The sequence below is a fragment of the Protomyctophum parallelum genome (genome assembly GCF_964188405.1).
Source record: "Protomyctophum parallelum genome assembly, chromosome: 19".
Taxonomy (NCBI): Eukaryota; Metazoa; Chordata; class Actinopteri; order Myctophiformes; family Myctophidae; genus Protomyctophum; species Protomyctophum parallelum.
In genome coordinates, this window is record NC_139717.1 from 21,622,905 (window position 1) to 21,645,771 (window position 22,867).

The 22,867-nt window shown below is 42.3% G+C and overlaps 1 protein-coding gene across 1 annotated transcript in view; it reads left to right on the forward strand.

Annotated features, from left to right (window-relative positions):
* LOC310876465 (uncharacterized protein) overlaps positions 1 to 22,867 on the forward strand; it is a 51,092-nt gene that overhangs the window by 12,942 nt on the left and 15,283 nt on the right. Inside the window, exons 6-17 of the mRNA XM_083790005.1 lie at positions 678 to 941; positions 2,335 to 2,497; positions 2,999 to 3,122; positions 4,413 to 4,551; positions 5,979 to 6,347; positions 7,537 to 7,798; positions 10,241 to 10,544; positions 13,330 to 13,839; positions 15,297 to 15,446; positions 15,980 to 16,205; positions 17,379 to 17,539; positions 22,166 to 22,341. Coding sequence (XP_083646131.1) covers positions 678 to 941; positions 2,335 to 2,497; positions 2,999 to 3,122; positions 4,413 to 4,551; positions 5,979 to 6,347; positions 7,537 to 7,798; positions 10,241 to 10,544; positions 13,330 to 13,839; positions 15,297 to 15,446; positions 15,980 to 16,205; positions 17,379 to 17,539; positions 22,166 to 22,341 — 2,848 coding nt within the window. The remainder of the gene's footprint in view (positions 1 to 677; positions 942 to 2,334; positions 2,498 to 2,998; positions 3,123 to 4,412; positions 4,552 to 5,978; positions 6,348 to 7,536; positions 7,799 to 10,240; positions 10,545 to 13,329; positions 13,840 to 15,296; positions 15,447 to 15,979; positions 16,206 to 17,378; positions 17,540 to 22,165; positions 22,342 to 22,867) is intronic.

Sequence of the window (22,867 nt, forward strand, 5' to 3'; positions counted from 1 at the left end):
CTTGTCCACTAGTCCCTTCCTAACATTTTAGTATAGTTTTTATTTGTTGACGAAATTGTCAGTATACTTAGTTTCAGTCATCATAGATTCGTTTTAATTTAGTTTTAGTCAGTGAAAAAAGGTAGTCGACGAACATTTTTCGTCTTAGTTTTAGTCGACGAAAACAACACTGATACGGACCGGACCGATCCACACATTTGGGTTTTGCAGCTTTAATCTTAAGAACACCAAACGTATTTTTTTGAGTGGTGCAACCACTCCTACAACCAGCAATGTCCGTGCGTAGCTATGTATGTATGTGTCCGTCATGAGCACGAGTATGTGACTTATTAGTACCAGTATAGGGGGCGCCAGAAACAGAGAGAGATAGTGATGTGCCTGCTGCCTGCTAATGAGAGAGAGAGAGAGAGAGAGGTGGAGAATACAATATATTCTCATCAAAATATATTGTAAGTACAGCAACACATGACAACTTGAGCTACTCTTCTTCAATATTTTATATTAAGAATACAAATATCCCTAAAAAAACCGAAGAATATAAATAGCTCTATAATAGGGGAGGGCAAGATCTGTGAAAAACGTGCATATTCTTTATTTTTTTACATTCCTCAAAAAAGAGAAATGAGGACAAACAGCAATATTTCTGACTATGTTTAAACGTCGAGTGCAACCAACAGGACGAACCGTGCGCCGCCGCCGCCAAACAGTCAGAGTTCCTGACGGTCCCCGGCATGAGCGGTCATTCGGGCCACCACCAGCAGAGGGAGATGAGGCGCTCGTCGTCGGAGCAGGCGCCCGACAGCGTGCTGCCCAGCGAGCCGCCGGAGGTGCGCAGCAAGTCCTTCGACTACGGCAGCCTGTCTCCCAACTCCAGGCAGGGCGAGCTCTACTGCAGCGCCTCCGCCATGAAGGAGCGCAGGAGGGGATACCTCGTCAGACAGGTGGGGGCAAACTAGACGCAGCTGCGCGACATGAGACTAATTAGTGTGTGTGTGTGTGTGTGTGTGTGTGTGTGTGTGTGTGTGTGTGTGTGTGTGTGTGTGTGTGTGTGTGTGTGTGTCAATTTAGGCTTGATGTCGAAATAAATAAAAAGCCTTCTGAAAGAATATTATATTATATTCAAAGATTTGTGCCACATTTTCACGATTTTTCAAAAAATAGCAGAACTACAAGCTTGTGGCGCGCTATGAGCTTGTGGATCTGCTATTTTTCAATAGCTAAAGTATAACATAAAGCTTAGTTAAAACACCAAAGGGGGTTCACGTCCAGAATGGGTCTGGTGTATGTGTTGTCTTTTTTTTTTTTACCCCAAAAAAACATTATTACTATTTTTTTATTTTTAGCAGTCACCTATAAGCCAGGGGTTCTCAACGGGTTTTTTTTTGGCTGGGGGACCCACGGAAATGCCTTGGCCTGCCGTGTCTCGTTTTCAGGAAACTGTCAGGATTTCAGCCTGCAGGGCACCATTTCATTTCAAAAACCACAGTATTTCTTTGAACAGGTAGCACATGTAAGAGACGAACACAACCATATGACTAGACAAGCCAGTTCGGGTGTTTTGGTGGCACCTGAACCAAGAACAAATATTCTTAAATCTTCTATTATCTTTAGAGCAGTAATAGGTTGGAATGCACTACCAAAGTGTATAACCAATACAAATACAAAATTAATCTTTAAAAGTTAAAAGAACACCTTATGTAAACCACACTGCAGTAACCCTGGGGAAATAATAATTCTAATGTATAATGTGTTGAAAGTGATTTTTTGCTATGTTTTTATTTCTCCTATGTTTTTTATTTCTTATTTTATATTTAATTTTACTATGTTTTATTTTGAGTTAGTGTTTGTAAGTATTGCCTTTGTTAAATGTTAAATGTTTGTCTGTGTCGGACCCCAGGAAGACTAGCTTTTGTCAAGGCAAAAGCTAATGTGGATCCTTATAAACAATTAACAATTTAGGGTATATGATCCTGTCGGGAGCGGATGATATCGTTACGTCATGTTGTAGTATTGTTTTGTAGTCGACAGGCAGGAACAACAGGCGGCGGCAACTTCCTTTTCCCTCAAACCGATTTGTCTCAATAAAAGCTACAGGCTATACGAGAGCTTTTATTGAGATGGAAAAGGAAGTTGCCGCCTGTTGTTCCTGCCTGTCGACTACAAAACGATACTACAACATGACGTAACGATATCCTCCGCTCCCGACAGCATCATACAGACTTTTGAAACAGAGACCAGGCTTTCCTCCGAGGTGGTGGCAATCCTGGTGAGGCGAGGTTAGTCAGGATGTAGAAGACTTTATAAAAAAATATATACTTTTGACATGATTGACAGGCGTCACTGAGTGTCTACCCAGAGACAGTGGTCCAGGAGGCGGGAGGCGCCGAGCTGTCCATCAAACAGGAGAGCTGTGAGCACGGCCTGTGGCCAACGGGACACGGGTACGCTGCAGGCACCGACCTGACCAACAGAACCAAGAGACTGATCGGTTCTGGAGGTGAGCTTTATTTTAAAGTGTTTTATTTTTATCGTTGAGTGGTGCAACCACTCAACGATGTGTCACCTATGTGTTCGCCTATGTGTTCACCCACCCCTCTGTGTGTTCATTAATGAGCACCAGTGCTGTTGCCTGCTAATGAGAGAGAGAGAGAGAGAGAGAGAGAGAGAAGGGGGGGGGGGGGGGGGGGGGAGAGGGGAGTTGCACCACTCGGTTCACACGGGTGTGATTTTTTTATTATTTCTTTAAATGGAGAGAGTTTGGCAGTCGAGGTTATATTTGATAGAACACTTGTGCCTATATCACAATATAGTACAATATCCAACCCCCCAAAAAAATCACAGGCAATATCATCCAGTCATAATGTCATAATGTCATGGTAATAATATTGATACTAGGGAATGTCCCGCTCAGTTGTCGTTATATATAATAATCAATGAAGGGAAAATAATCTCCAGTTGCAGTCCTAAGTATGTACCGTCTAACGTGTGTTGTTTTCAGGTGTGAGCTGCCATCCACAACAACAACATCTTCATCATCATCACCACCATCATCAGCACCAGCATCTGCTCCAGCACAGCATCAGTGAAGACAGCCTTCAGGACGAACCTTCGCTCTGTCCAAGGTCTTCATCAATGCATTGCTACATAACAGTAACATCTAGTCATTTTCTAGTCATTTGTACTAGTTGCCTAGTTTACTAGTCGACTAGTTGTTTAACTACCTATTATGTAAAAAATAATAATAATAATAATAATAATTTTGGAAATAAATATTTGGACATCTAAAAACTGTGTACATTGGTGACTATAACCTAATATAATCTACCTGATCTTGAGGCCTACAAAATCTGGGGAAAAATTTAAAAGTTAACTTTTGTTTTTCTTATCAACTAGTCAACTAGTACCAACAAGGTTGACTAGTTGCTTAATGCCCTATAACATACCAGTGGTGGAAAGTAACTAAGTACTTTTACTAAAGTACCGTACTGGAGTACAATTTTGATGTATTTGTACTTTACTTGAGTATTTCCAATTTCTAGTACTTTTACTTCTACTCCACTACATCTCAGAGCCAAAATTTGTACTTCTCCACTACAATTATTTGAAAACTTTAGTTACTAGTTACTTTTTGCGATTTAAAATTTTATTAGAAAACATACATTAACCACTTCAACCCTATACATTTCGGCCATTTGAAAATAGCCGATCTACAAGCTCACAATGCGTCGCAACGTGTGAGCTTGTAGATCGGCTATTTTAGATTTTCTACACATTTTGAGCTTGTGAAATGGGACATTCTGCAATATGAATGAGTACATTTTCAATTCCGAACTTTTACTTGTAACAAAGTAGTTCTAAATTTCAGTATTGGTACTTTTACTTAAGTAAAACAATTGAGTACTTTTTCCACCACTGTAACATACTGACGCTAATAATCTCCATAGTAGAAGAGAGCGCCTCATAAAAAATGTTGAAATTGTCATGTGCTGCTGAATACACAAATCACACTTGTGTGAAGTGAGAAGCGCCATCGAGGGCACGCACAAAGTTCATAGACTACGGCTATATGCTCTAAAAAGTGTGAAAAAATATATTTTTCATTTCCCTACGTACGTTCTTTAAAACTGTTTGGTAGCCATAAACGTCTGGACGTCTAATTGCCAATTAAGTACCGGATGCCACAGGACGACAAGACGTCTTCCCTTGGGAAGAAGATTTAATTTTTTTTCATCCATATTTTGAAAATTCCTCTAATCTGGTGTACAGGTGATGACACGCACATTACATGCATATTAGAATTACAAATTCTTTCTTTCTTTCTTTATAATGGGAGAATTGGCACTCAAAGCCTAAACTGGTGACCACCAGGTGGCGCTGGAAGAGTTTTAACAATGGTATACCCGTTGTTCCAGCATCAGGTCCCAGCATCGCCTACAGGCCCAGGGCTCGTCCTCTGAGGGGGAGTATCCTGCACACGAGTCCTACCAGCAACAAGCACTCTGGAACCAGGCCGACTCCAACCACAGGCCCAGGCAGCACCTCTCCTTCCAGGTTAGGTTCTTCGTCTCGGTTTTAGTCGACAAAAACAACACTGACTCCAACCACAGGCGGTCCCTGGAACAACATGTTCTGATGGGCGGTCCACGGCCAAATTCAGATAATTCCTGGGCGTCCTTGATATGCAAAAAGGTTTGAGAAGGACTGACATAGAAACAGAAAACTGTAGAAAGGCATTTCTTTCTAATCGGACTCGGACTCTATAATAATGGGTCAAGTCAACTATACAATATAGCCTGGGGTCTACCTATGCTTTCTATGGCATACAGGCAGCTACCGGCAGGATCCGCCGGGAGAAATTAGACGCAGCTGCGCGATATGAGACTAATTAGTGTGTGTGCGTGAACGTGTGTGCATCAATTTAATCCATTTAGGCCTGATGTCGAAATAAATAAAAATCCTTCTGAAAGAATATATTATATTCAAAGATTTGTGCCACATTTTCACGAATTTTCAAAAATAGCAGAACTACAAGCTCGTAGCTACGAGCTTGTAGATCTGCTATTTTGTCCAGAATGGGTCTGGTGTATGTGTTGTCATGTATGTCTTGTCTTGTTTTGTCATGTCTATAAAAAGAAAAAACAATAACAACTAATAACAAGACGATCAGAAATCAGCAGAGAGTGAGCGACGTTTGCGCTACTCTATGCTAGGGCATTCACTTCTAGTAATTTTTGCTAGTTGACTAGTTGCCTAGTTTCCTAGTCGACTAGTTGTTTAACTACCTATTATATATTAATTTATTTGGAAATAAATATTTGCACATTTAAAAACTGTGTACATTGGTGACTATAACTATAATATGCCTGATGTTGAGGCCTACAAAATCGTGAAAAAAACTATTTTTCTCATCAACTAGTCAACTAGTACCAACAAGGTCGACTAGTGGATTTACTAGTCCACTAGTTGCTTAATACCCTACTCTATGCCGAATTGAAGTGGACTCGAGCCCCAGACTTTTTGAGTGGTGCAACCACTCCGTTACGGAGCTATGTGTGTGGGTGGGTGGCTGGGCGGGTGGGTGTGTCTGAAAACGAAAAACAGCATGGATGTTTTTCACCACCTGTGCGCCACCTAACACACACACACAAACACGCATGCACATATTAACTGTATATATGGTGATGTCGGGTGTGTACAGTAGAGAGGGACCCCCACACGGTAACTCTGTCATTTGTCAACCGTTTCGGACGCGGGGCGGCTCGTCGGAATCGGGCCGGCACCCTGGGTGCGTTCATGTGGGTCTGGAACCCCCCCCCCTCCCCCCCCACACACACACACACAGAGTTGCACCACTCACTTCACACGGGTGGGATTTATTTATTTTCTCCCTGGAAATAAAGACGTCTGGGTTTCCGAGGCTATAACTATACAATAACCTGGCACCACCACCACCACGTATACCACCTCTCTCCTTCCAGGCCCAGCAGCAGCAGCAGTTCCGGAAGCTTCACTCCAGCAGCAGCAGCAGCATGGCAGCTCACAACACAGCACTCCACAAACACCAACAACAACAACAACAAGCACAGCCTAGTAGTCTCCATGCCCCGCAGCACGTCGTCCATGACCCACAGCCACAGCCAGGGGGAGGAGGAGGAGGAGACCAGACCAAAGCAGAACCCCTGCCGTACCTTCCCTTAGCTTCCTTCCTGCCCCGAGCCTCTCCTCATGCCCAACAGCAGCCACAACAACCCGGCTTTGGCTCGGCGCTCTCCTCCAAGCTGTCTCTATCCTCCTCCACCACCACCACCACCACCTCCTCCGCAAGCACGCTGCTCCAGCAGATCCAGGTTATTGGAATACTTTGGCGGGTTTTTATCATTATATACAGTTCAGTTTTCGTTTGTTTTAAACCCATTTAAGACCTGAGGTCGATTCTATACAAAGGCCTTCTAAATCCTGACAGTTTTCTGAAGAGCCCTGTGTTTCTAGATCAGTGGTTCTTCAAATTATTTCATGTCAAGGAGCCCCAGAATTATATGTATTTGGCCGCCGACCCCCCCCCCCCATCTCAAAATATGTTGTTCCAGAAGCAAAGATTTGAGTTATAAACGTTCACCCTGAAAGAATATATTCAAAGATTTTTCAAAAATAGCAAACCATTTTTCCCCCCACTAGCTAAAGAATTACATAATTCTTCAAACACGAAAAGGGGTTCCCGTCCAGAATGGGTTAAATATTATATTTTATATATGTTTATATTCCCAACACAAACATTAAATGCCATTGACAATGAATGGAGAATTTACCTCAAATCGTGTCCGAGCAAATCGGCTATGTTTGTGTTAACGCAAACATGATATGCCATGAATGGAGAATTTACGTCATATGTGGACGAGCAAATTGTTAAAAACTAAATTGTTTTACGTCATGATGTACGATGATAAGAGCGACCCTCACTTCACACAGTTGTGATTTTTCTAATTCAGTTAGTTTAGTGTTTTGAGCGCATTTGCTTGTTTTCTTTTTTTTTTTTCATTGTTGTGACAATGCTTTGACAAGTTCTTGTCAGGTGCAGGATTCAATAAGGTCAGAGTAAGTAGTGCAATAAAATAAAGAAAAAAATATATATATATTTTTATATATATATATATTCAGTTACTGTTGGTAACGACAAAAACTAAGGGCATTTTGTGCATGATTTAGTTTGTAAACACACGGTACAGTTTGAGTTAGTTATCGTTTTTTTTTTTTTTTTTGCTTTTATTACAGTTTTTATTTACTTCAGTTAACCCATTTTGAGCGGGAACTCTTTTTGGTGGTTACATACATTATGTTATAATTTAGCTATTAGGTCTGCTATTTTTGAAAAATCGTTAAAATGTGCCTCAAATCTTTCCGAAAATTGTCATGATTTAGAAAACTTTATTTTTTTTAATTTGAGGTCAGGCCTAAATAGGTTAATTAATGATGTTGTTAACTGAAGCAAATGTTTTTTTTTTCCCTTCGTTTGTTATAACTCTTAATATCTTTTTGCAGCAGATCCGCCCGGCCTTCGCCACCCACACGGTCTGCTCTCTGCCCGAGGGCGCGCAGCTGGTGCTCCCGGGGGGCACACAGCTGGTGCCCGGGGGCGCACAGCTGGTGCCCGGGGGCGCACAGCTGGTGGTGCCCGTCCGCATCCACACCCAAGTGCCAACCTTCGGCAGCGCCATGTACACCACCGTCAGCCAGCTGGTGGCCAACCGCGGCGTCGGCACTAGTGCGCTGTGTGTCCCCACCGGGCTCGCCAAGGGAGGAGGTGTGTATTGTGATGGAAGTTATGAAATGTATAGTTGCTCTGGCCTCTGTCCTACTGACACCTACTGTCCATTTGCTGTATTACACAGTGGGTGGGAAAAAAACAAACCCCTTAAGTCTAAACCCCACCCATCAGAGGTGTGGCTTCCAACGGTACCTTTCAGGTTCCTTTCAGGAAAAGGTACCTCAGAGGAAGAGATGAAAAGAACCCCACTGTAATAAGTAAGCATGTCTTCGAGAGACAAGAAAGGGGCCACACACACTTATATAGCCAACTGCCATCATTTTAGAGCGCAGAGAATGAATGAATTAACTACCTTCTTCAGGGTATGTGAAGGCAGTTGTCTGACGAAACGTTGGTACATTCATTCTCTGTGTCCTAAAATAAATGATTGGCACTTTGGCTATATCAGTGTGTCTTGTCTCTCGAAGACATAGTTTTAAAACACTGATACTGCCACCTGCTGGACGCACAGCCAACCTCAGACTGTCGAGGCCATTTCAATGCTGCACACGCTGGACCCACATCCCGTTTTGGGCGTCCATGTGTTTAATGCTAAATAAATAGCATCAATGCTAGCGAGCTAAAATTAAGCCATCCTTGCTCTAGAAAGCGCCAATGTTTCCATCTAGACCACCGGATAATCAGCAAAGACCTCCGAACACCGCACGTTTTATCCTAACCACGGAGAGCTCCGTAGAGTTCGAGTTATTCCGCTTTTATCAGCCTGTATAATTGGGAGGTGGACTGCAGCGCGGTTGCGCAACCCGGTCTATAGGATCGCTAAAGAAGGAAAGGCAGAGACAAAATAATAATGAAAAAATTGAAATCAGCGATCCGGTTTGATATCAATAATAAAGCTTATCAGACGGAAACATTACGCCCATGAAGCAGTTGCTAGTTGGATTCCTTCTGACGGAAGGTTCCCGACCACGAGCAGCTAAATTGGTTAAGACTATTCCGCCCGTGGACTGGCACCACTGCAAGGCTTTGGCGTGTGTATCCATGTGTGTAGCATAGTGCTTGGATAATCTTCCTGATAACGGCTCAGTGAAGATACAGGACTGCCTGGGCCTGTTGGAGGATTCAAATACACTTTCATTCTTTATTGTAGATGTCGTCACACCAGAGAGTCTCTCCTCAGAGCTTACCCCGCAGCTCCCAAATGTCCCCACGTATATTTACACTAGTCCATTTTGACCTGGGAACGATTCTACAAAAATGTCTTCTAAATGATGACCGTTATCTGAAAAAGCCATGTTTCTATCATGTCAGTGGTTCGCAAACAGATTCATGTCAAGAACCCCCGAAAATGTAGCCTATGTATTTGGCCGCCGACCCCCGTCTGAAAATATGTTGTTCCAGTGACCTCCCCCAGAAACAAAGATTTGAGTTAAAAAAAACGTTCACTCTGAAAGAATATATATTCAAAGATTTGTGCCACATTTTCACGATAAAAATAAAAAAAAGCAGACCCACAAGCTCGTAGCGCACCATGCCACGCTTGTAGATCTGCTATTTTTCAATAGCTAAATTATAACATAATGATTAAAACACCAAAAGGGGTTCCCGCCCAGAATGGGCTATATAGCGGAAGTAGTGCACAGGTGGTCAATCCTCCTCGCATTGGGCTTTGATTGATTGATCGATTGATCAATTGATTTATTAACAGTTATGCAGTACATTTAAAGTACAGCTAAATAAACAAACTGTTAACAGTGAGTGGACGACGCCATAAAGCATTACACTTGTTTACAATAGGGCCCACCATTTTCAATTCATCAAAACATTTAGAGACGTACGAATATACACAAAAGTTAAAAAAAAAAGTCTATAGCTGACTCACACCACAGTCAGCATGCTTGAAATAGGTTTGCGAGTGTCGGCTGTTTGTAATAAGGGGAGAGGAGTTTGTCATGGAAGAAGCGATGATCAGCCCCCCTTGTGACAAGTTTTGTCTACTAATACATTAATCACTTCCACAATGATTGTAATAATATCTCTGCTGTCGGGGAATTAAACCACTTAACTCCAAAATGTATTTTTTTCAGGAAATAAAGAAAACCTTTATATTTTGGAAACAAAGTAATTCTGCAATACGTTGGTTTTGTGACTTTATATATTGTCAATGACTTACATGAGAGGGGGAGTTAGGGGTGGAGTCAGTTGCTTTAGCAGACAGTTTGAGGGACCAATGGATTTACACTTTTTTCGGTACGCTTTTAAACGCTTTTTTTTACTACTTTTCACGGGTTCAATATTTCCGAAACAACACACAGACGTAAAGGGTGTTCAATAGCACAGATTTATCAAAGGACAAAATTATCAAAAACCTAAAAAAAAAAAAAAATGAGTTGTTAAAAAAAAATGTGTGGTTAGCTGTTGGGAGGAAACCACCTAACTCCATTTTCCATCAATTCTGTCCACCACCACCACCTACAGGCGGAGGAGGAGGAATAACGGGCGGCTCGGGATTCAACCTGGCACACTTCCTGGGACAGCACGAGGCGGCGGCGCTGCTCCGCTACCCGCCCTGGAAGCCCCCGGACGCCGCGGACGTCACCGCCACCACGGCCAGCGGGGGCGGCGGGGGGGGCCCGCGGCTGAACACGGGCATCCCGCTGTCGCTCACGTCGAGCACCGTCGCCACCACGGACGCCTCGGGGTCGGGCGCTGGAGCAGGCGGCGGCACTGGCGCTAGCGCCGCCGCCGCCGCAGGCAGCAAGCGCATGCTGTCCCCCACCAGGTTGGGATTGTTTGGGATTTTTTTTCCATTACAGTTTAGTTTTGATTTTTATTATTTATTTATTTTCAGTTCGCTTTCAGTTTAGTTTAGAGCGGGTTTGCTAGTTTCTTATATATATATATTTTTTTTTTTGTTTAGTTTATTTTTATATATTTTTTTTTTCAGTTCGCTGTTAGTTTAGTTTGGAGCGGGTTTGCTAGTTTCTATATATTCTTTTTTTGTTTCGTTTAGATTTTTTTTTTTTCAGTTCGCTTTTATAGTTTTAGTTTAGTTTTTATTAGTTTTAGTGTTAGTTTTAGTTTTTTTGGCCCTGTAATAAGAATTCAAGAAAAGATAGCATTAAAAATGACATACATAATCAACATGTACGGTATATATATTTAAGCTCATAATGACATTTCCAGTTCCAGAGCCATAGTTAACAAAAACGGAAAATGTAAGGGCATTTTTGTCCATCATTTCAGTTTCAGTTTTAGTTAGTTTTGTACAACACAATAACGGAAATGCTTATTTATTTATTATAGTTATATTTAACCCATTTTGGGGCGGGAACCCCTGTTGGTGTTTAGTGTTTTGGTGTTGGTGTTGGTGTTTGTGCTTTAGCTATTGAAAAATAGCAGACCTACAAGCTCATAGCGCGCCACCGAGTGGCGCGCTATGAGCTTGTGGGTCTGCTATTTTTTGAAAAATCGAAGAACGACTGACATAGAAACATGGCTTTTTCAGAAAACTGTCAGGATGTAGAAGACATTTTTTTTAGAATTTGATCTCAGGCCTATAAATGGGTTAACACTAGGAAGTCTGAGCAGCCGTTCTGACCGAATTTGAGATTTCAACGTTTATTTTCTTAGCCCATGGAGTCCAGAGAAAGTTCCCCTTGCATGACTTTGTCTAAATATTCGATTGAAATAATCTCTGTTTTTTTTTCCATTTGAAACGTTTTGTAAATATGATTTTAGGCATATATCTCTTACTCAGTCTGACTATAATCGGCCCAATCGACCGCCGTCACCCTTTCTCCCCCTCTCGTCTTTTGTTTGCGCTGCTTGATAATGGTGACGTTAATGGTGATTCCCCGACATTTCCTTTTCACTTGATATCGTTTCGTAGAGAGCGCCTTATATAGCGCCTTATATACCAAATGAAAGCCCCAATTCCATAGTTTACATGGTATTTTGAATTTTTTTAAATGAGCAAAAAATGAGCGAGTTATGATCTAAAGAAAAAAGGTGGAGAAAAAAAAAGAGCACACAAACAGACAGCTGGAGATGTTGTTGTTCAAGCCTGCATTCCATGTCCAACGAATTAAATCATATACGTTTGGATGGTTAATTAACTTGGAATTTGTTTATTATTTTGATAAGATAATAGGAATATGAATACAATGATTATCATTGTTATTATTATTATTATTATTGAATGCTCGGTTAGACTCGACCCGACATTTACTTTCCATGAAGCGAGAACGCTTGCCGATGCGCGATACAAAATAAAAAGTGTTTGGAATAATTCCAACCAGATAGACCTCCCGAACCGCTAAATGTTTTGTCAGTCAAAAGAACAGTTCTTTCTGCAAGCGACGTGGAACGTATGTAGGCCTGCTGCTGTGGATGAATTTGTTTCACAGCACAGCCACAGCCTATTCTGGCATATAGGCTAAATATCGCCAGCTCTTTGTCAGTCAAAATAGTTCAGCTCCTTCTTTATCTGTAAACTTTTCTGCAAGCGACCAGATCCGTGGAACTTTCCTTTTTCTCTCTCTCTCTCTCCCTCTCAGGGAAGCATGTAAATGTTCATGAATTCAATAACTGCTCGATGTTATAAACAGCAGCTGAGCTGGGGTTTCTCCTCAACATGCAGTGGCATTTCACGTGTGGAGTTTATTTTTTGTATCACCAGGCTGCAGGCTTTCTATTTAGTGTGCAAGGCTATTTAGCAAGGCTATTTAGTGTGCATTTAGTGTGCAAGGCTTACATCCGGTACATCCGTATGCGCTGATTTCCATACACAACACATACAGGATCCGTATCCTCTCCTCACCGGATGTTGAATTCACAGTGCTAACGGCCGTATTCTGAACGATGTTTTTATTAATTAAACTGATATAACAACATAACGTGGCTAATAATTGTTTATTTGGAATGTACTTTGGCTGGTAATTTAGGTAGATATAACGCGACTCACTTGTATAAGTAATTTACCGCGGACAGGCCGCATTTAATGCAATACATTGGCTTTAGTAATGTTGTTAGCTTATAATATTAGCAACTGTAAGCTAACGGCTGGAGGACTACGGACAATCCGGTCAATAACATCATTACACTTAAACATTAATACAATTATGTCATGTTTACATGCCTAGTCAAGCAGTCTGTACATCGCGTGGGGTCACATATATTCATTACATCGATAACACACAAGAAAAGACAAGTGATCTTTGCTCTTTTGGAAGGAAAAAAAAGAACAACAAAAGGCATGTTGCAATATAGTACTAACGGGCAACGTTAAAATATATATTTTTCACATGTAGGCCTATTATTAGTTTTATACATTTTAGGAGTGAAAACATGTGTTAAGAAACATATTATGATTTAATTCGTTGGAAATGGGATGCAGGCTTGAACAATGTCTTCTCCAGCTGGAGAGGGACGTGTGGGGGAGAGAGTGGCCAATCAAATCGCACCAAAAACACGGTCCCCTTGACCGTTCAGCCGACTGAGTAGTAGTGAAATTTTTTCAGACTTCGTAGTGTTAACCATAATAACCGTGGTCCCTCCTCCTCCAGCTCGCTGGAGCTCTTCGTGGAGACCAAGCAGCAGAAGCGCGTGAAGGAGGAGAGGATGTACGGGCAGATCGTCAAGGAGATGCGCGCCGTGGAGCTGAGCAGCGGCTCGGCGGCGCCGAAGAGCCAATCGGACTCCATGGAGGACGCCGACCGGATGTCCTCCTCGCCCTCTCCTCCTCCCCTCCCGGCCGGCGAACAACAACCGCCAACCGCCAATAAGATCGCCGCCACCGCGCCCGGTGCCGAGAGCTTCACCCCGCCCCTCCAGATCGTCACGGACTCGCCGTCGCGGACGGCGACTCCGGGCGGCCGGAGGGCGGAGTCTCCGGAAGACCTGGACGTGGACGAGGAGGAGGAGGACGGCGGAGAGCGAGGCCTCTCCGCCGCCGTCAGCCCGAGTCGGTCCGTCATGGTCTCCCCTGGCGACGACGACGACGACGAATACGACTACGACGGCGGAACCGCGGCGGAGCGCCACCGGTCGAAGCGGCCGCCGGCGGGATCCAACAGGTAAAAAAACACACACCCCTTAAGACTAAACCACACCCATCAGAGCAACAGGTAAAAAAACACACACCCCTTAAGACTAAACCACACCCATCAGAGCTGTGGCTTCCAGGGGTACCTATCACATTAAATACTTTGATGGGTACCTCCAGATGTCGGCCTGGTAGAGACGAAGGGGACACCACTGTACTTGACTTTACTTTATTTGTTATGGCGGGACAAGCATATTCACTAGGGGTGCAACGATACGTTTTATCGGCGATACGGCACGTGTCACGTTACGTGGTTGGCGATACGATACATGGACGATATTGGTTCATTATGGCGATACGATACGATTCAATGATTTGAAATCGATACAGTAACTGTTTAAAACACATTGACATTATTTTAAATTAAGTAATTAAACCCTTCTTTTTATTTTTTCTTCTAAAATTTGCTAAATACCACGCACAAAAGTAGTATTGATACAATCGATTTTTTGCATAGCAAAATGATTCCATACCGATTATTTCCATTGCAAAACGATACGATACGATACATAGTCAATGTTGCTGTTTTCGATATACTTTGATTCTTGAAATTAAAATTGATTTATCGATGTTTCTATATCAGTTGTTCTCAAACTATTTCATGTCAAGGACCCTAAAAGATGTAATTGGCCGCGCGACCCCCATCTCAAAATATGTTGTTCCTGGGACCAAATCTTGGCGCAAATCTTGGTGGTCCGTGGAACAACATATTTTCAGATGGGGGTCGGCGAGCAATTACATATATTGTTGGGGGTCCTTGACATGAAAATGTTTCAGAACCGCACTGACAGAAACATGGGTTTTTCAGGCAAGGCAATTTTGTCGAATCTGGTGTCAGATCTAAATGGTTTAAAGGGCAATACAGAATTGCTTAACCCATTTTGGGCGGGAACCCATTTTGGTGTTAGCTATTGAAAAATAGCAGATCTACAAGCTCATAGCTCGCCACCGAGTGGCGCGCTACGAGCTTGTAGGTCTGCTGTTTTTGAAAAATCGAAGAACGACTGACATATAAACATAGCTTTTTCAGAAAACTCAGGATGTACAGTAGAAGACATTTTTAGAATCTGATCTCCGGTCAAAATTTGTTAAAGAAATTGGTAAAGTAACTTGTGCATGAAGTGCATTATTGCTTTCAAGCAATAATATGATATGCTGTCCTGGTGCATTGTATTATGAATACAATTTACATTTATGTTTGGCATTTAGGCATCATGAATTAAAGGTGTACAGGGCACACAAATAACTTACATAATTTTATAACTTTGAACAAAATAGCCAAAACACGTCAGATTGTGACACGTTTTGAGCTTTTCAACACGGAAATGATCACCACGATCATGACGATCATGCAAAAACATCTCAAATAATTGCGATTGGGCGGCGATTGTTACGTGATGTCACAATTATGGTCTCTACCAATCACAGGATACCCATCAGCATGCTGGTCCAGCTGGCGGCCAATCAGAGCGTGGCTCTGGACCTTGCCGACGCCCAGCAGTTCTTTCGGTTCCCCAGCCTGCGCACCTCAACGAGTGTCAGCTGGTGCTTCCTCAACTACACCAAGCCCAACTCAAGGTTACCATTATAGTTCTTTGGGATCTTTCATTATATGTTTTGTTAGTTTTGACGTTTTTTTTGTTTTGTTTTCTGATTCAGTTAGTTTTAATTCGTTTTTTAGAGCTAGGTTTGCTACTTTTTATTAGCTTTCATTACGCTTAGTTTTAGTTTTTTTTAGTTTTTTTTCATGCTTTGGGTTCATGGTTATAGGTGCACGATTCAAAAGTAAGTATAGGCCTATCGGGTAATAAAAACTCAACAGAACATACCATTTAAAAAACCATATTCAACGAAAAAACTAAGGGCATTTTGTTCATAGTTTTTGTTTGTCTTAGTTAGTTTTGTAAACACACAATTTCACGAGTTTTTAATGTTTTTATTATAGTTATTTGGTTCAGTTAACGGAAATGTTATATATATATATTTTTAGTAATTTATGTTTTAATTTGTAATTATTTTAATTAAATTTTATATATTTTATATATATATATATATATATATATATATATATTTGTTTTTTCAATTGTACTTTTTGTTGGCCCTCCCTGCAGCTCTGCGAGCGACGCCGGGCGCATCTCGTCGGTGTACGCCTCGTGGTCGGTGAGCTCGTACAACCCCAACCCACTGGGCCTGAGCACCAAGGTCTCGCTGGCGCTGCTGCGCTCCAAGCAACAGCGCCACCCCATGGAGAGGAGCACGTACGTCATGGCCGCCATGTCGCCGCCCTCCTCCGGGAAGCTGGTGTCCTCGGTGGCGTGGCGGCTGAGGTTTGACCAGGTATTTGGTGGTTCCCAAAGTATTATGCACAGTGGGCCTAATCAGCCTAAATCCCCTCACCTGTGCAATTTCCAGCCTCTGCCTCAGCCAATTGATTGCCATGGCAACCCCACACCTGACAATTATTGATTAGCCTACTTAACCAGTCCACTTTTCACATTCAGTCAGTCTCCATGTGGGACACAGACAGACAGTTAAAATGGCTGCTCTGACAACGGGTATTATTAGCTTCCCAAGTTGCATCGTTCTCAAGTAGGCCGGTAGCCGACGGGCACGTACAGGTCTAGTTATATCTAATGCATATAATGCTAAAGGACCCCCAGGGGTCCTTGAGCCAAATGGACCCTTATAGGTCAGTAACTCGGAGAGTTAAATTAACTTAGACTTTACAATATAAATGGAGGTCCCAGAGATGGAGATGCCATTAATTGGGGGGTCCGTATAGACTAATGCATGTCAAACTGGGGGGTCCGTATAGACTAATGCATGTCAAACTGGGGGGTCCTTGAAATAAACGGGTTGATAATCACTGCTAGAGCCGTAAATATCTTCTCTTAGTGTCCCTGGCATATCTTTTCTTAAATGTCTCTTTATTGTTTTCTTAAACAAGCATTGTCGAAAGCCAAATATATAGGAGGGGCTAGCGCCCCTCACAAATGTAAGATATATTATATTTATACAGTATGTAGTTCATAGCATGATCCAGTTTGTATGTTTTGATTGATTGATTTAAATATTTATTAACAGTTTGCAGAATTACAGTACATTTCAAGCACAAACTCAATACAAAGACTGTTAACTGTGAGTGGACGACCCAATTAAGCATTACACTTGTTTACAACAGGGTCCACCATGTTCAATTCATCAAAACATTTAGAGACGTACAAATAGACACTTCTATATAGTTAAAGAACAGAACAGGAATTCATCATAAAGGAAGCAAATAGGGAAAAGAAACATATACAGGGGAAAAAGGGGCGGGGGGGTCAGAATGATTTAAATGTATAATGGGATTAACATCGATGATGATGATTTCCTCCTCTCCTCTCCTCTCCTCTCCTCTCCTCTCCTCTCCTCTCCTCTCCTCTCCTCTCCTCTCCTCTCCTCTCCTCTCCTCTCCTCTCCTCTCCTTTCCTTTCCCCTCCTCTCCCCTCCCCTCCCCTCCCCTCCCAGTTGAAGCCGGAGCTGATGCCAGTAGACGTGTCTACGTTAGGGAGGAAGATGAAGGGAGTAGTGTCCAGGGAGCGCTCCAAAGAGGAGCAGGGAGAGAAGGAGGCCTCCTCCTCCAAGCAGAGCCCCGCCGAGCCCGCCCGCATCAAGATCTTCGAGGGAGGGTAAGGAGGTTTTGGGCGTGCCGCCCCGTCGTCATAAGACGTCTGATTTATCGTACCGCTGTACGTCATGCCGGCGTCGCTGTCGGGTGGAAACCCTGAGGGCTGTATTTTGCGTGTCTTATGTACCAGGTCTTATTACTTATAACTTAAGACCTGGAGGCCTGATCAATGCCATTTGGCTATTCTGAGTGGCCAAAGAGCATTGACCACGCCTCCATGTCTTAAGTTAAGTAATAAGACCTGGTACTTAAGACACGCAAAATACAGCCCTGAACGTCTTGACCCATGTGGGGGCGGGAAACCCCTTTTGGTGTTATAATGGCATCAACCATTTGTACACTCTGCGTAACGCTCAGCAGTAAGTTCTGGCTTTCACGCACGCACGCACGCACGCACGCACGCACGCACACACACACACACACACACACACACACACACACACACACACTATAATCTAACTTTAATTAGTGCCTGGGAAAACCCAGACACAGAACATGGGCCTGGTAAACCCATCGCGGCCTTAAACACACTGGAGCTAATTGCCCATTGTTTTTTTTTTTTTTGGGGGGGGGGCGGATTTTCTTTTTTAAATTGTTGCTGTCGGGTTAGAAACCTCTTATCTCCATATTTTAACTTTTATTTTTTTCAAAACGTCCAACTTGATCTCACTACAGCATTGGTTTTTATCGAAATAACAAATATTCTACATTATCTATATGTGTAGACTTCTTGGAAATTAAGTAATGCAGATGTTTAACAATAATTTAACTCTTGAGAGCGTAAAAGAGTTTTACGCTTTATAAGGGTCCATTTGGTAACAACTCTCCATCATTTAGCATGCATGGGGACCATAAAGTGTGGCGCAAATCCTTGAATATATATTCTTTCGGAGCGAACGTTTTTAACTCAAATCTTTGCTTCTGGGGGGAAGGTCCCATGGAACAACATATTTTCAGATGGGGGTCGGCGGCCAATTACATATAATTTGTGGGTTCCTTGATATGAAATATTGATCACCACTGACGTCAGGCCTAAATGGGGCACAGCAGAGTTATAAGATCTGTCCTGCCTGTTGAATGGAGAAAACGCTGACGCCATTCAGTGTGCTCTATCTATGCTGCCCCCTGGTGGAGAGTTTACATTCCACGGAAGTGGTGAAAATGTGAAGGAGAAGTCGCACGCACACACACCGGTGCGCAATTGAGCATACGTCAGCATTACTCCAACCCCTTAAAGATGGTGTGCCACAATCTTTCTATTTTCCAGTGTTTCATGTGTCTATGAGGTGACAGTACTTCATTAGACACCCTGGAGTCGTTTTTTTTTATGTCCAATGGTGTATTTACTTTGTATTTAGGGTTTCTTCCTGGAGGCTGAACCCTTGACAGTCAAACGGGCCAATGGAATAAACAGTAACATAGTGACATCACACTATCAGCCCCTCCCCTAACCCCTCCGCCTTTATCATACAACTACAGCTGTGGGTGTGGCTTCAGTTCAGGTGGATCACCGCCCATCACCACCCACCAGGCAAACCAGGCATACTTAATGAACTGGTGGGCGTGTCCACATAAAAGCATGATATTAACAAATACTACACACTTTTTTGGAAAAAGTTCTTCCTCCTTATATTATAATAATACCTGATGATCATGTTTTAGGGTGGGAAAAAAACCGTGGCACTCCGTCTTTAAACCTTTCAAAATGCTTAATCCCAATCCCAGAATATTTCCCAATTCATCTTTAAAAGCAGTTTTTGTAACCATACAAAACAAGTTAACAACCGTACATCTTGTGATGTGGCTTGTGGGGACAATTTGGTGCTCACAAGTCTAGTAATACAAGTGCGCACGCACACACACACACACACACACACACACACACACACACACACACACACACACACACACACACACACACACACACAAGTGTAGAGAGAGAGAGAGAGAGAGAGAGAGAGGGGGGGGGGGGTCTCCATAGTGTAAAAGGTTGATGGATAAATCCACCACCTTGAAGCAGGGCTTTTTTTGGCGCGGACGGTGAATACATTATACCAAATTAATTTCGTTGCTCCGACCGGGCTGAGACGCTCACCGCGCCTGAAACCCCATCCTCTTTATGCACTTACCGTGTGCTTAACCCATTTAGAAATTTAAAAAAATAAGTATTCTGAAAGAATATATATATCAAAGACTTGCCGCAGCTGTGTAAACGTCCCACTATACAGACACGCAGCGCTTTTTTAGAAGTATACCGTCGGCCGTCACCGCCAAGAAATCTCGCATCACACGTTTTTGTTTGTCGTGTTCTGCGTAAATTAAAACCCTTTTAACCCATTCAGGCCTGGCGTCGTCGAAATGTTTTAAATGCCTTCTAAATCCTGACAGTTTTCTGAAATACCTGTGTTTCTGTTTCAGTGGTGCTCAATATTTCATGTCTAGACTATTACATATCAAAAATGATATGTAATAGGCCTGCACCGACCTCCATCTGAAAACATGTAATTCCAGGAACGCCTCAGAAACAAAGATTTGAGTTAAAAACGTTCGCTCTGAAATAATATATGTTCAAAGATGTCAGGCACATTTTCACCATTTTTGAAAAATAGCAAATAGCAGATCTACAAGCTTGTAGATCTGCTATTTATGAAAAAGCTGCTGTCAGATCTGCTGTGACAGCGTAACAACCACTTTGAACGATTATTTAAAACTGTTGGAAAAATAGCAGATTTACAAACTCATACGAGCTTGTACATCTGCTAAAAAAAATTAAGTCATGAAAACGTGGCGCAAATCTGTGCATATAAATATTCTTTCACGCCAAAATATTTTTAACTCATACCTGTGCTTCTGGTGGGGCGGTGGGGGGGTCCCTGGAACAACATATTTTCAGATGTGGGTCGGCGGCCGAATACATATAATTTTTCTTGACATTAAATAGTTTGACACACCAACTGATATAGAAACATAGTTTTTTCAGAAAAACTGTCATGATTTAGAAGACATTCGTAGAATCCGATGGTCTCAGGTCTTAATGCCCGGCCTACTTCATCGCACAAAAATAATCTAAAAGCGCGCAACGCAAGCTTTTTATTTTTTTACTATTTCATATTATTTTAAAATAGTTATAGGCCAGTGCAAAAACCGATAGCGGAGGGAGTCCACTGCTTGATGTACTATTTCAATGCCTTCAAACAACTATTTTACAACTTTTTGAGCGAGAAAATGAACAAAGAGTATCATAGCTCTATCCTGCGGTTATAATAAACAGAACGTTGTGAAATAGCTGTTTGAAGGCATTGAAACGTTTTTTTCTCCACTTTTCCGTGGCACTTAACCCTTGGAATGCCAGGACCAATTTTTTTGTTTGGGTAACAAATTGGCATATTTTTAATTCATCGTTTTAACATACAAGAAAGATCTGGTGGATTGAAGAGATGTTTTTCTTTGTTCATTCATTGCAAATGTATTCTCTCGATTCGCCACCAGATGGCGGGAAAGCATCATTATGCTGATTTTGGCTAAAATAGACGGATCTTCCTAAGTCACTTCCGGTTGAACGATCAACAACATCCTGTAGTAGTTTGACCCTAGTCAATAGTTTGGCTGGTCCGGATTGCTAAGCTAATGCTATATTTTTCATAACTAAGTCAAATTAACCTCAAATCAACCCCAAAAGATCGCAAAATATCACATTTTTTACACCGACGCACATAGAGACGGCGCGCGTGCACGATAGCGCACGATCACGCGGATTTCGGCAGTTTTTTGGTAAATTACATCCAACATTAGTGATATTAGCGAAAAAATATAATTTTTTGCTCTTTTGACCCCGCGATAACTGATATTGATTGTCATTCCGTTTTTTCCGTTAACGGGAGGTTTAGATTTTTCGATTAATTCCGTTTTTTCCGTGAATTGTAGGCCAAGGGTTAAATAGCCTAAAGCCGCCTGTAGTCTGTAGATAATTAAAAAGGAATGGTCTTGGACTTACGCGATAGCGATAATTTCCTGGTCGGCGGCGGCGGATTTGAACCCATTTAGACCTGAGGACGATTCTACAAATGTCTTCTAAATCCTGACAGTTTTCTGAAAAACCCCATGTTTCTAGGTCGATGGTTCTCAAAACGTTTTCATGTCAAGGACCCCAAATGTCTGCATTTGGCCACCGACCCCCATCTGAAAATATGTTGTTCCAGGGACCCCACAGAAGCAAATATTTGTACTACTTAAAAGTGTTGGCTCTGAATTTTCACGATTTTTAAAAAATATTTCTATTTCTATTTTTGAAAAATCGTGAAAATGTGCCTCAAATCTTTTAATATATATTCTTTCAGAGTTTCAGTTTTTAACTCAAATCTTTGCTTCTGGAGGGTCCCCTGGAACAACATATTTCCAGATGGGGGGGGGGGGGGGGGTCGTCGGCCAAATACATATAATTTCTCGGGGTCCTTGACATGAAATATTGAGCACCACTGATACAGAAACATGAGTTTTTTTCTTTTTTTTTTATCCTTTTTTAATTTAGACGTCAGGCCTAACACAATCCGTTGTTTTGTGTGTGTGTGTGTGTGTGTGTGTGTGCGTTCTGCACACCGCGTATGCATGCGTGTGTGCGTCCCCATAGGTACAAGTCCAACGAGGACTACGTGTACGTGCGCGGCCGCGGCCGCGGCAAGTACATCTGCGAGGAGTGCGGCATCCGCTGCAAGAAGCCCAGCATGCTCAAGAAGCACATCCGCACGCACACCGACGTCCGGCCCTACGTCTGCCGCTTCTGCAACTTCGCCTTCAAGACCAAAGGTATATTTTTATGAGTTTAACCCATTCTGACCTGAGATCAGATTCATACGAGGTTTCCACTGGACACACACTGGTCTGATCAACCCCCCAGATCTTACTTTGTTGAGAACTCTAGTTTTCGCCGGCTGCCGGGCTGCAGTAATAACTTTGGGGCGGGCCCGTCTAGAGTGTGAAATGGACAGGTGTGTCAGTCAAAAGGGAGACATCGAAGAGGAAGGATGCAATTTACAATTTTACAATTTAGGCATTTAGCAGACGCTCTTAATCCAGAGCGACTTACATTTAAGCAAGAACAAAAGCATGGGAATACATCACATAAAAGCATTTATCATGAGACATGCGTAAGCTAAGAAGGTAACAGTGGAATATCTATATGATGAAACTATACATACACTATACATAATAAACTATACATATTCACTACTATGCTATACATATGTACTATGGCGTGCTATGACTATATACAATACAATTATAGTGCTGTCTACATAACATGCTATAAGTCTGTGTCAAATGACGGGTGGGT